At 42.3% G+C, this 14,430-nt stretch overlaps 1 protein-coding gene across 1 annotated transcript in view; it reads right to left on the bottom strand.

Annotated features, from left to right (window-relative positions):
- Window positions 1-13,327, bottom strand: part of SUMO1 (small ubiquitin like modifier 1) — a 38,517-nt gene extending 25,190 nt beyond the window's left edge. Inside the window, exon 1 of the mRNA XM_043996184.1 lies at window positions 13,167-13,327. Coding sequence (XP_043852119.1) covers window positions 13,167-13,178 — 12 coding nt within the window. The 5' untranslated portion in view covers window positions 13,179-13,327. The remainder of the gene's footprint in view (window positions 1-13,166) is intronic.
- Window positions 13,328-14,430: the final 1,103 nt, after the last annotated feature.

Below are 14,430 nucleotides of genomic sequence, written 5' to 3'. Positions count from 1 at the left end.
AAAACTTGCCATGCAATGATGAGTATAATTCAATAGGGGGGAAAATAGGTTGTTAATAGAAAAAGAAGACTTCCAAGTACTCCTGATAAAAAGCCCAAAGTGGAGTAGGAATTTTGAAACATAAATATAAATTCAAGAGAACTTAAAAGGGTAAATTTACTTGAGCAATTTTTAAGGCTGTATGATGACAAAGGAAGGGCTAACATTCCAATAGAGGGAGAAGAAACAAGGGTCCCTCTAGATTCTGAATGTCTTCAAAAGGTTTTGAGGGAGTTAATTTAAAAAAGAGGACCTGAAGATGAATTGGTCTGTTTTAAAGAAAAAAGGAGGGTAAAAAGATTACTCTATTGTAGAAAGGAAGAAGGAGAGTGGAACTTACCATTTCTCACAATCAGGGTTCCTAAGAATAAGAGCATACAAAAACATGAAGGGGTGGAAAGAGTGGGCTCATTCATTTGAACCAGAAATGGAGGAATGAAAACACACATGCACACACTCACAAAAAGTACAACCATATTCAATAAACTACAGCGGTTCACTATCACCTCCAGGATCAAATTTTTTTAAAAAATCATCTGTTATTCAAAGTCCTTTATAAGGGCAGCTAGGTGGCACAGTGGATAAAGCATCTGCCCTGGATTCAGGAGGACCTGAGTTCAAATCTAGCTTTAAGACACTTGACACTTACTAGCTGTGTGACCCTGGCCCAAGTCACTTAACCCACATTGCCCTGCCAAAAAAAAATGGGGAAGACGGGACCTTTATAACCTGCCCCTGCCACTCCTATCTTTCCAGTCTTCTTACATCATATACCATCCCACACACTCTCTCTGAATTAGTGACACTGTTCCTTACTGTTCCTTGAACAAGATACTTCATCTCTTGCTTCCAGATATTTTGTCCGGCTGTCCCCCATACCTGGAAAGCTATCTCTCCTTGCTTTTCTGGCTTCAAGTTCCAGCAAAAAATCTCAACTTCTATAGGAAGCTTTCCCCAATCTTTCTTAATTCTACTGCCTTCCTTCTGTTTGTTATTTCCTATTTATCTTCTATATAGTTGCTTATACATATTTGTTTGCTTAGATTGTGAGCTCCTTGAGGGCAGAGATTGTCTTTTGCTTCTTTTTTTCTCCCTAGTACTTAGCAAAGTACCTGGCACATTGTAGGTGTTTAATAAATGTTTACTGATTGACTAGAATGAATGTAAGCTCCTTGAGGGCAGGGACTGTCTCACTTATGTATCTGAAGTCTCAGCACCTAGTACAGTGCCAGGTACAAAGTGGCACTTAATGATTGTTCATTAATTTGTTAGTGTCAGAGTGGCTCTACTCTAATGATTTGGGGATGTGTGTTGAACTTCAACATAAATGCAGTTGAAATTAGGGTTTATGTTTTATTTGCAGATTATACAGCTTTATGAAAACCAGTTACGTGGGTGGACAGTCCGAGTTCTCCCCTGGAAGACCTCCAGTTAGGTAGATGAACTTGCTAAATCAAACATACAGGAGGACACAGACAAGAATGACATAAGATGCGCAGGCATCAAAGGGCTGTGATCTGCATCAGGTAAGGCATTGTCTAGACCAATGAAGATCACATATACTTTTCTATGTATTCCCAGAAATGAGCACAGTGCCTGGCAAATAGTAAGCACTTAATAAATGATTATCGACAAACACACATACATCAAACTCTGCAGGGAAACTGGAAGAGAAAGGAAGAGAATACTGGAAAAGGAAGAATAAGAACAAAACTTTCAAAGGAAGGATTTAAAGAAAATTTTAAAAAGTTAACTGGAAACTAAGGTGATACCCAATATTTGGAGGATGGATGAGCAAATTGTGGTATAGGAATATAATGGAATATTACTACACTACAAGAAATGATAAGAGATAACGTCAAAGAATCCTAGGAAATAGGAAATAACACAAAATGAAGTGAACAGGAAAAGGAGAACAAGTTATACAATTTGGAGTTTTCTTGGCAAAAATAATGGAGGGGTTTGCCATTTCCTTCTCTAGTTCATGTTATAGATGAGGAAACTGAGGCAGAGGGTTAAGTGACTTGCCCACGGTCACATAGCTACTAAGTGTCTGAGGTCAAATTTGAACTCAAGAAGATAGTTTCCTGACTCCAAGTCTGGACTCTGTCTACTGTACCACCTAGCTGCACATCATAAACCTAGTATAATTGTATCATTTTGTCATTTGTAACATGTTGATGCCCTTGGAATCTATTTTTACGTATTTAAAGTCGTATATTCCTAAACTATAGTAAATTAATCCAGACTGCTGTGTTTTTTGCTTTTTATAGTTTTTCTCTCCCCTTCCTTACTATCAGTATATGCAGTCCTCACCCTTCTCTTACTTGCTACAAGCTTTCAAGTTTAAATGGTCTGAGTTCTGGCCAAAGAGCTTCAAAAATGAGCAAAGTACATGAATTATAGAACATGGATTTCATGGCATCTATTCTGACCACTCAGAATATATTTTATTAACTGGTGTGTAGCGTGCTTCTTCCTTACTAGTTCTTTTATCGCTCTGCCTTATAACATCAAGTCTCCTCGCTGGATTCTAAGGTGGACAGATACATGGAGCCCTCCCTGTCGATCAGTATTTGCCCCCTGGAATCACTTTTCATCCTGGGCCAGCTCCCCATGCTGTACTTTCTTTCCTCCTACAGGACCCCAGATTGTCACACCTGTGCTCCCTGGTTCCCTGCCATACCCTCTCACTTGTCCACCTGGCTAATTCTCCTCCCAAGGTTCACATGGAAATGGAAGACAGATTCCTAACTCTGCCACCCCTCCCAATAAGTAACAGGATTTTCACCCCCAAGTGTTTTTATTGGTTACAAAACAAGGAAGCAGGAGTTTAAAGTAGCCCCCCACAGAAAATTAAAGTTACAAAAATTCTTGAAGTCTATTTCCTACAAACTAACTCTAATCTTCTATGTTACTGTTTAATCTGACTCTTTGGGACCCTGTGGCCCATAATATCCATGTTGTTTTCTTGGCAAAGATACTGGAATAGTTTGCCATTTCCTTCTCCAGTGGAATAAGACAAACAAAGGTTAAGTGACTTGCTGAGGTTCACACAGCTACTAGATATTTGCGGCCAAATTAGAACTCAGGTCTTTCTGATTCCAGGCCCAGCCCTCTATCCCCTGAGTCACTTAGCTGCCTCCAATCCTAATATTCACTGAAATGTAAAGAAACTAGTTCTCCCTTAACTCCCTTTCTTAGCCTCCAGATAACAAAGGAATAGGGGGACTGGGGCTTCTGAGGACTCAAGGGCTAGAAACTGAGTGTTTGCTTGCTCTACAAAAAGTGATTTAGGAATCTTCTGTGTAGGCGTCGCCATTTTTCTTGGAGTAAGACTACTCAACTGACATCAAATACAAGTTCAACCTGCCCAGGAGATGGGATCACCACTTTTTATTCAGACAGGAACTTTGACAGAACTCCCTACCACCTCCATCCTCCTCTCCTGACTTCAAGATCCCATTCAGTTACCAGCCATGGAAGCGGACACCACGGCTCTACACTATATTCGGTCATTCAATGCAATTCAATTCAACCAGTTGTGCTTTTTTGTGTGCCAAGTACCATGCAATGGACACCTAGGATACAAGTATAACAGTCTCTGTCATCAAGGAGCTTACATTCATGACAGTAGGAAACAATAAATACGCAGATATAGAAAATAAAAACAAAGTACTTTCCAAGGGAGAGTACACCAGCAATTAGGGAGGATTAGGAGAGGCCTCCTAGGATAGGAAATGTCATGAGATGAGCTTTGAATAATAATTATTCATATTGTCTGCTAAAAGGCAGCTGGAAGGAAGAAGTGAATTCCAGGCATGAAGGACACCCTGTTCAAAGGCATAGAGGTGTAGAAAACCAGGAGTGTGTGACTTAAATAATCCAGTTTCACTGAAGTACATGTGCAAGATAGTAATGTACAATAAAACAGAAAGGGCTGGCTGAAGCCAGGCTGCAAAGTCTGAATGGGACCCCAGAGCCACTGGAGCTCAATAAGCAAAAGTGCCCCCAAGATCCAACCTGTGCTTTAGGAGAATCTCTTTGGCAATTGTGTCGAGGCTGGTCTGGATGGAGTGGGGAGAGACCCAACCTGAGGAGGCCAAATAAGAGGCTGCTACGCCGTGGACCTTGAGGCATCAAGGGCTTGAAGCAGGGCAATGGCAAAGAAAAAGACAAAGAAAAGGGCATGGATCCAAGAGATGTTGCAAAAATAGAACTGAGAGAACACGACAAGCAACTGACCGGAGATGAGGTGTTGGAGAGTGAAGAGTCAAGGATGATTCCAAGTACATAAACCAAGGTGACTGGAAGAAGGGTGGTACTCTTGATAGAAATAGGGAAGAAAAGGTAGAGTTTAGTTATAAAAAACAGTAAATATCGTTCTGGAGGTGCCTATGCAGACGTCCAGTCTGAAGTGCTCCATAAGCAGTTGGTAAGGTGAAGCAGGACTGAAACTCAAGGGAGGAAGAGACTAAGGATAAATATGCAGACCTGGTGACATCTGCATAAAGGTAAGTCAAGAAGCATTTATGTGCCAGGCACTTTGCTCAGTGCAGTTGAATCTATGGGAGTTAATGAGATCGTGGCAAGTTGAGAGACTAGAGGACCCAGTTAGGAGATAACTTTGTTCAATGATCTCTGATTTTTATTAAGAAAAGCAAAAACCAGGAAATATATATTCACTGAAGGTATTCACCACTGCAGTGGCAGCAGTGTGCAGTAGAAAATAAAGACTGAGGTAGAGTCAAGATGGGAGAGTAGCAGAAAACAATTATTACAAACACCTCCTTGTCCCTCCCCCAACTCATCCAAACAGATTTAGAAAACACACCAGTCCAAACCCTGATGGAGAAATCCAAATCAATGAGTCACTTTTCTAGCTGGAGCCTGCATAGAGAAGATACCCAGAGAAGTCTATGGACCCTGGCAAAAGAAGTCCCAGATCCATAGCAGGTCATCAAGACAATTGTAGGTGCCATCTGGGAACTCTGTCATCCACTATCCAGTGGGTTTACGTACCTAGGTCAGCCTGAGGAGGGAACTGCACCCAAAAGTAAAGAACAGTGGCAGAAGAAAAAAATAAGCTTAAAAACAAAGAGCAGGGGCAGCTAGGTGGCGCAGTGGATAGAGCACCAGCCCTGGAGTCAGGAGTACCTGAGTTCAAATCCGGCCTCAGACACTTAACACTTACTAGCTAGCTGTGTGACCCTGGGCAAGTCACTTAACCCCAATTGCCTCACTTAAAAAAAAAAAAAAGAGCAACCATGTAACTTGGACTCTGAGAGCAGGACAGGGTCTCAGTTCCAGTTTTTAGAAGCCTGAAGCCTGCAGAAGAATAACCAAGACAGGAATCTAAACACAAGCTTACAGTTCGGTCACACTGAACTAGTAGTTTCTCAGCTGGCTGATAGGCCAGGGTTAAGGTTTTAACAGCAGTCTAATATTGTACAAACCCAAACACAGGTCAGGAACTTGCAGAGCTCTGGATGAGGTCAGGGGGAGTGATCAAACTTTGCCCTGGATCAAAATACTTTAGGAGCACAGAAAGCTTTCAGGTTCCCAGCCAAACTGTGGCTTGAGATTCCGGAATGACACAACACTCATTATCCCAAGAAAGCAGCAAAAGGACTAGCTCAGACCTTCCCTCCAGAAATGAACAAAGCCCAGCCCTAACAAAAAGGTAAAAGTCAGGAAGCAGCCTGGAGGAATGAACAAATAAAAAAAAATCCCACCATAAAAAGACTGGCTAATATGATAGAAAAGGAAAATGGCAAATGTTAGAGGGGATGTGAGAGAAATGGGACACTAATGCACCATTGGTGGAGTTGTAAACTGATCCAACTAGTCTGGAGAGCAATTTGGGACCATACCCAAAGGGCTATCAAAAACTTGGGGAAATTTACACAAACTGATGAAAAGTGAAGTAAGCAGGAGATCACTATACACAGTAATGGTAATACTGTACAATGATCAACAGTGGATGACTTAGCTAGTCTCTGCAATACAAAGATTTACCAAAATTCTAAAGGATTTATGATGAAAAAATGCTATCCACCTCCAAAGAAAGAAGTGATGAAGTAGGAATGCAGATGGAACCATGCTATTTTTTTTTAACTTTATTTTTTCATGGGGTTTTTTTGTCTTTTACAACATGATTAATATGGAAATAGGTTTTGCATGACTGCATATATAACCTATATCAAACTGCTTGCCTTCTCAACGGAGAAGGAAAGAGAGAATGGAGGGAGAAAATTTAGAACTCAAAATTTTTTTAAATGAATGTTAAAAATTATTTTTACATGTAATTGGTTTTAACTTAAAATTGAACTATTAAAAAAAGTACCACCATTTACTCAGTCTGTCTTATTGGAAACCTTTGACCCTTTCCTCTCTGAACTGAATCAGGTGTCAAGTCCTATCAATTTTACTTCACACTATCCCCCTCCATGTATGCCTCATTCTCTTCATTTTCACCACCATCATCCTAGTGTAGGCCTCATCACCACTTATCTAGACCAAGGGTTGGAAAACTAAAGCTGAGTATATATACTGGGCCCTACAGAGCTAAGAATGTTTTTTTAATGTATTTTTATATTCTTAAATAAAATCAGATTTTATTTATAGCAGCTCTTTTTGTGGTGGCAAATTAGAAATTGGGAGGATTCTTGTCAATTGGGGAATGGCTAAACATGTTGTGGTATATGAATGTAATGGAATACTATTGTGCTGAAAGAAATGATGAGCAGCTGGATTTCAGAAAAACCTGGAAAGACTTATGTGAATTGATGCTGAATGAAGTGAGCAGAACCAAGAGAACATTGTACACAGTAATAGCAACATTGTGTGATGATCGACTGTGAAGGATTTGGCTCTTCTCAGCAACGTAATGATCAAGGGCAATTCCAAAAGACTTATGATGGAAAATGCTCTCCATATCTAGAAAAAGAACTATGGAGTGTGAATGCAGATTGAAGTTCACTATTTTCACTTTTTTTGTTGTTGTTATTTTTTGTTGTGTTTTTTTTCTCTTTTGTTCTGATTCTTCTTTTACAAGATGACTTATATGGAAATATGTATATAACATGATTGTACATATATAGCCTGTATCTGCTTGCTCTCTTGGAGAGGAAGGAGGGAGAAAAATTTGTAACTCAAAATCTTACAAAAATAAATGTTGAAAATAATCTTTACATGTAATTGTAAAATAAAATACTACCAAAAAATTAATTTAATTAAATTTAAAAATCATTCTTAGCTACTATGCCAGGCAAGGGGGATCCCTGATCTAGAGTATTGCCAAGTACCTCCTTGGTATCACTGCCAAATCAATCTTCCATATGCATAGATCTGCTCCTATCACTCTTCTGTTCAAAACCCTTCAATGGCTTACTTCTTCTGCCTTTTAACTAAACACCTTAGTCTTACATTCAAGGGTCTCCACCATCTGGAATCAACCTTAATTTACAGTTTTGTCTCATAGAACTCCACTCTATACTCAAGACCAACTAGATTATTTGGCATTCCCTTCATACCCCTCCACATGCCTTGTTAGCTCTATGCCTTTGCACATGCTATTTATCCTCCATGCCTTTCCATTCTCCCATCCCTCCCCTCCTCTAACACTGTCTGAGCCTACTAAATTCCTACCGCTCCTTTAACCTCCAATTAAAATACTTTCCACCCAAGCTGTTAATGACTTTCCATCATCTAAGATTTCACAGGGTGCTTTATGTACTTCTCTATTTTGCACTTACATATTATAGCTATTTGTATATATGTTATATTCCAGTATTAAAATGATTCTATGCTAGTGGCATTCAATGTTTATTGAATGAATGAAGAAGGGATATTCTGGCCTAGCCAATAAATCTTGCACAGCTTCCAGAACTGGAAAAAACAACCTAACATCAGTTCTACCAGTTACAGACAAAAAAAGTCCCCAAAGGCACCAAGATTATTAGTACAACTCATGCCTCTTAGGCAACTAGGTGGCACAGTGGATAGAGCGCTAGGCTTAAAATCAGAAAGATTCATCTTCATGAGTTCAAATCGGGCTTCAGACACTTGTGACCCTGAGCAAGTCACTTAACCCTGTTTGTTTCAGTTCCTCATCTGTAAAATGAGCCAGAAAAGGAAAGAGCAAAACCACTCCAGTATCTTTGTCACGAAAACCCCAAATGGGGTTACCAAGAGTTGAACAAAACTGAACAACAAACCTCTTAAAATTAAATATTAGGGGGGCAGCTGGGTGGCGCAGTGAATAGAGCACCGACTCTGGAGTCAGGAGGACCTGAGTTCAAATCCGACCTCAGACACTTAACACTTACTAGCTGTGTGACCCTGGGCAAGTCACTTAACCCCAATTGCCTCACCAAAAAAAAAAAAAATTAAATATTAGGGGCAGCTAGGTGGTGCAGTGCATAGAGCACTGGCCCTGGAGTCAGGAGGACCTGAGTTCAAATCTGGCCTCAGACACTTGACACTTACTAGCTGTATGACTTTGGGCAAGTCAGTTAACCCCAATTGCCTCACTAAAAAAACAAAAAAACAAAAATTAAATATTAAATGTAAGATTCTCCAAAGGTTGAAATACTCAGTAAGAGAACACGCAGTAAATAAAGTTGAAATACCCAGTAATAAAATGAAGTATCAATAAGTCAGATAAGAAGTATTCATTAAGCCCCCCGCTGTGTGCCACTGTGCTAAGCTCTGGAGATACCAAGCCCAATTGGTAACAATTATTACCCAGCTATAAAAAACACTATAGGGAATATTACTACCCCCACAGAAAAAAAAAAAAGGCCCTGCTATTGAGAAGCTCACAGTCTAATGAGGGGAAACAAATATGAAAACAACCATGCGAACGATATTTCATATAGGCTCAATTAAGAGATTATCTATCAACAGAGGAAAGATGCTAGTACTCAGGAAGATGGAGAAAGGCTTCTTCTATAAAGTGGGATTTTAGCTGGGACTTGAAGGAAGCAAGGGAAACCAAGAGAAGAGAGAACCAGTGAAAATACTAAGAGGAAGTCTTGTTCACCAAACAGCAAGGTCAGTCACTGAACTGCAGAGTCTGTGGAGGAGAGAAGGTACAAAGAAAATGGAAAAGCAGAAAGGGGTCAGACTATGAAGGGCTTTGAAAACCAAACAGAGAATTGTTTTTAACTAATCCTGGAGGTGACAGGGAACCACTGGAGTTTATTGAATAGGGGGAGTGACATGGTTTGACCTTGAACCTTAGAAAGATCAATTTAACCAGTGAGTGGAGGATGGAGTGGAATGGGAAGAGACTTGGGGCAGAGAAAACAATCAGAAGGTTAATGCACTAGTCCTAATTTAATCAAGTAAAATATAGATTTAAATTGTGATCACTTTCATTTCCTTGGAATTTCTCCCTTCAAAGCAGAGGGGACAAAGAAAGTACTTAAAAGTATCATAAGAGTTCCCACTGAATCATGAATCTATTTCATTTCTTTCTAGGTACCCTCCCTATTACTGGAAAAGGAGGTAATAAAAATAACAATAACTGACACTAAATAACATTTTAAAGTTTGCTAAGCTCTTTACATGTTATTTCATTTGAGCTGAGGTATCAATGCTACACCTGGCAAAATACAATATATTTAAACTCCCTCATGTCTTAGGTTTCCAATATGAACTATTCACCTTTCTCTTACATCAGTGATATAAAAATGACCTCTGTATTCAGGTTCCAAAATGCTAGTACTTTAACTAGAGGTTTCTTCAGACTGGTTTGTAATTACAATCTGTAGCTTCCAAGAGCAGCAACTCCTAAGTCAGCCTCATGCAGGAAAAAATGAAAAATTTTCCTTGCCCCAAAGAAGCTTATATATAAAGGTTTTGAGTTCAACAATGTATTTTTTCAGTAACCACATGCTCAAGTCACAGTTAAATTCTGATATATTTGTGTTCCTATATATATGTGAAACATAACTGGTAAATTTTCATTACGAATCAATTTACCATACTCATTCCAACTTCAAACTAGTGCAGCTAAGATTAGTAGCATAAACAATTATTACCCAGCTATAAAGAACACTGTAGGGAATATTACTACCCCCACAGAAAAAAAAAGATTATATAATGTACCTGAATATTTTGTGGAGGAAAGAAATTTCATTTTTGGAAGGTTCATTAACGATGTATAGGTGAATCCTGTAAAAATAGATTCAAATCCAATGATACCTCACCCCAAAAGTAACTACTACAAGTAAAATTCTTATATAACAAATTCCACAAGACATCTTTTTGTTGTAATGTCATTCTGTTCCAATTAATACACGGCTGGAAACCAGCAGTGCTGAAACAAAACAGTTGATGTTGGACCCCTTTTCATTCTTTCCTAGGATGCTCAGAGAGTATCACAGTTGAAAAGAACCTTAGAAATGCCAAAGTCCAAAAAGCCCTCCTTTTACCAATAAAGAAATAAAAGGTCCACTTCAATGTGTCTTTCTGTGTTGTTTTGCTTTAATGTAGGCCTTCAGGTGGCTTTGGGGAGGTATAATGTTGTAATGGAAAGAGACTGGCTCTGGAAGGAGATAACCCCTGTTCTGATCCCAGCTCACTATTTGGAACCTTTAGGCGAGTCTTTTAACCTCTCTGGACTTCAGATGGCCCATCAGTAAAATCAAGTGGGGGCTGGAATAGAGGAGCTTTAAAAATTCTCATACAGCTCCAAGTTTATGATCCTACACTTAGATTGAAGGGGATAGGATGATTTATGGGGATACAGCATACAAAGCCATTATAGTAATCATAGACAACTCTTCCATACCAGTGCCCCAGAAAGCATTTTCCCCCCAGTGGTTACCTAGTGATCATTTAGAGATTCCTAAATCCACAATATATAGGTGTCAGTCCTGTTTCTTTACACCTTCAATATAAAGGAGTTTCACTTTACCTCCAAAAGCAAGTAATTTATTCTCTATGATGACAGCTAGCCCAATAAACCTTTTTTAAAGTTTAAGTGTGAGAATTATTCCTTGGTTTTTGCCATTATGACTAATAATAAATTGAGAGGTCCCTTAGAAAGATACCCTTCCAACGGGACTTAATGCAGAATTTTTGATATGATATTCTATAAATTGAATGGCACTGTACTTGAAAATTTAGGACTCCTGCTCTTGATTTTTAAATCCTCTGAGTGTTGTTCACCTTTTTTAAAAAATCAGGTCTTTCATCTTTTAATAAATGTTAACTGATGAAGATTTGAATTCCCAATCTAGAATTACTAACTTAGCTCCTAGTTTTCTAAGCTCTTGTCTACTTTATTCTGGAGCAAGATATTCAGTAATTTTCATTTTCTAAAAAAATTCCTTTCTATTTTGAGGCTGCAAGGTGTCACAGTACACAGAGCACTGCACCTAGAGTCAAAAAACCAGTACTGAATCTCAGGATTCTTTCTCAGCTCTGTAATCCTGGGCAAGTGATTTAACCTGTCTGCCTTAGTTTCCTCAAACTGTAAAATGAAGGATAATAATGACAGTTAACAGGGTTGTTTTGAGGATCAAATAAGATATTTGTAAATCCCCTAGCACATAGCAGGTGCTTAGTAAGTGCTTGTTTCATTGTTGGTTCACTCATTCTTGTAGGTTCACTCATTCCCCCCAAAATACTTTTACATAAGACATTTGCAACATGTTTCCCAAGTACTACTTAAGCATCAAACAAAAGACTGATGAAACATTTTTTCACATGTATTCTGTATTCTCTAACTGGTAACTGAATAAACAATTTAATGAGATATGTTATAATGATATTCAGATGCCAACTTGGGAATTAGCCTGAGTACCAATGTCCTGAGTACCAATCCAGAACTAACCTAAATAATGGCTTGCCTTTTATAACAAAAAAACGTTTCCAAATGTCTTAATTTCCTAAAATCCAATGTGTTTCCCTCAACAGCAATGCTGCACAGAACTGGCAAATAAACAGACACGTGGATAAGTTTGCCAAATTTAAAATTCCAACCCTGCCGCAGTGTTTTGAATGAAAAGGAAAAAAAAAAATTAGGGCTTTCTTTCCTATAAGCAAATTGACTCAATCTCTCCATTTGACTTTAATGGAATACTTTCAACATTACCAAGTGCGCTGTAAATGAGCTATAAACACGGGGCAAACTACGTAGAAGTGGGGCAAGACTCCTCTACACAGATTCTGGTTGGACTCAAAGCCTCGATTGCTTCACCCGGGCTTGGATGGGAAGGGGGTCTCGGGCATAATAGCGTTCGGAAACCCGCGGGAAGCTCCTCCGTCGCTCTCCTTTTGTTTTACTCCGGGGTGGACGCGAACATCAGTCATCGCTAGGCCAATGCCTAGATAAAGGGCTGGGGTGGGCGAGCCGGGGCTGGTGCAATAATGCGGGCAAACGCCGAACCAATCGAAAGTAACAAACAGGAAAAGTTCACGAACCGGGGGAGCCGCCACCATCCCCAGCCACCCCAGCCACTGGAAAATAATGAAAAATCAAGCGAGAGAAAGCCCGAGGCGCGGGCAGGCGCGGGGCCGGGCCCCGCCAAGGGCCCAGTCGCCAGGCTACAAGCCGGCGCTGTTGGGCTCCCAGGCGACCTTGCAGCCCCCGCCGCCGCGGCGTCCCCAGCATCCGACGGGGAATCCGCGCTTTAGCCGGGCCCCCCCGCGCTCGAGGCCCCGCCGCCCTCCGCGGCGAGCTCCCTCTCCCGTTACATAACCGGGGCCTAGGTGCCCGCGGCCGCCGCCAGGCGCGATGGGGCCCCGCGGGGCCCGGACACTCCCCGGGGGCCTTCGCCAGGGCGGCGGGCAAAGCTCCGGGGCCGGCTGACACCTGGCCCGAGGGGCCGGCGACCCGAGGTGCCTCGGGCGCCCCGGGGCACGGGGAAGTGCTCGGACTCCTCGCAGGGGGCGAGGAGGCTCCGACCTCGGGAAACCTGGCCCCGGACGTTCGGGAGTCCGGCGCCGGCCCTGGCTCGCTCCTCGCCCAGTGCCCGCAGCCCCCTCCCCTGTCTCCTGTGCCCTCTCTTCCCCGCCCCCATTCCCGGCCCCAGCCGAGGGGGCCGGAGGGACCGCGAGATCGAAGGCCGTGGGCCCGACTCCCCGCCAAGCCGAGGTCCTAAGCCGCCTACCTGGTCAGACATGGCGACGGCTGCTTCTCCCCGGGGGTCTCGGCGCGATACCGGCCTCGGAAAGGCGAAAATCACTCTCCCGGGCTCCTAAAGCTGTCTCTCTCTTACCCACAGCACAACACCGCGGCCGCAGGGACTTCCTATGCGCCTGACGTCACTTCCGCTCCCCGCCCAGAAAAGGAGCGAAGAGTTAGAGGGGGCGGCAGGAGAAGCGGGAAGAGGGGCTGGGTGTAGGGGGAGTGTCCCGAACCGACCCCGCAGGGTAACCGGGGTGAGGTCACGCTAGGCCCAGTCGCCTTAAAACCCCAGGGAAAGGGCCTGGCCGCCCGTTCTGGGAAGGGTGAATGGGACCTGGATTCTTGGACCCTAGAGATAGCTCAGCTTGGGGAAGCTGAGGCCCAGAGAAGTGAAAGGGTTCGCCCGAGGTTACAGTGGTAATGCGGGGCAGGTCCACTCCGTCCAGAGGCACGTATCAAGTGCGTCCTGCGTGCCAGGCGCGGTGCTAGGAGCAGCAGCAGGAGATACAAAGAAAAGCAAAAGCAGCCTCGCCCTTTAGGAGCTCAGCCTAATGGGGGAGACTACACGCAAACGACCCATTTACGAGGGCGAACTGGGAGTAATCTCAGAGCCCAGGCGCTAGCACTAAGGGTAATCGGGAAAGGCTGCTTCTTAAAGAAGGAAAGGGTGGAACCAGGCCTCGAAGAAGGCAGTGTTGCTGGCACGGGATGACCGACAGTCATGGAGATGAAGTGTCCGGTGTCGGGATCAGAGCCTAGGTCTTCTGGAAGAGAGGGGCTGAATGGTGTACAAAGAGCCCTGGGTTGTGATCTGGAGCTGAAGGACCTAGGTTCAAATGCAGGGTTTGCTACTTACTACCCATGACTTTGGGCAAGTAAACTGCACTTTTCTGGTACTGTTTCCTCATTCTATAAAATGAGGAGCTTGGACTAGATGACTTTTAACACCCCTTTCAGCTCTAGGTCTATGATCTAATGACGCTCAAGTCTGAGCTCCTTCCTTTAAGAGGGCTTCGAATCCCCTTTAGAGCCTCCTAGGACACAGCTTTAAATGTCTTTTGACAGCTTGCTTTCAGAAACACTGTGAGGGTTAGAAGAGACCTATCTGGTCCAGCCCATACTGCAAAGGAGTCTGTAATATACCTAGCAAGAGGTCATCCAGTCTCTACTTGAAGACCTCCAGAGGAAGCCTCCACTACCTTTCGAGATAGCCCATCCACTTTGGGATAGCACTCATTATTAGAAAG

This window comes from Dromiciops gliroides, chromosome 3, assembly GCF_019393635.1.
Source record: "Dromiciops gliroides isolate mDroGli1 chromosome 3, mDroGli1.pri, whole genome shotgun sequence".
NCBI lineage: Eukaryota > Metazoa > Chordata > Mammalia > Microbiotheria > Microbiotheriidae > Dromiciops > Dromiciops gliroides.
Note: the sequence above shows the minus strand (reverse complement) of the source record. Positions and strands in the feature narration are given on the sequence as shown.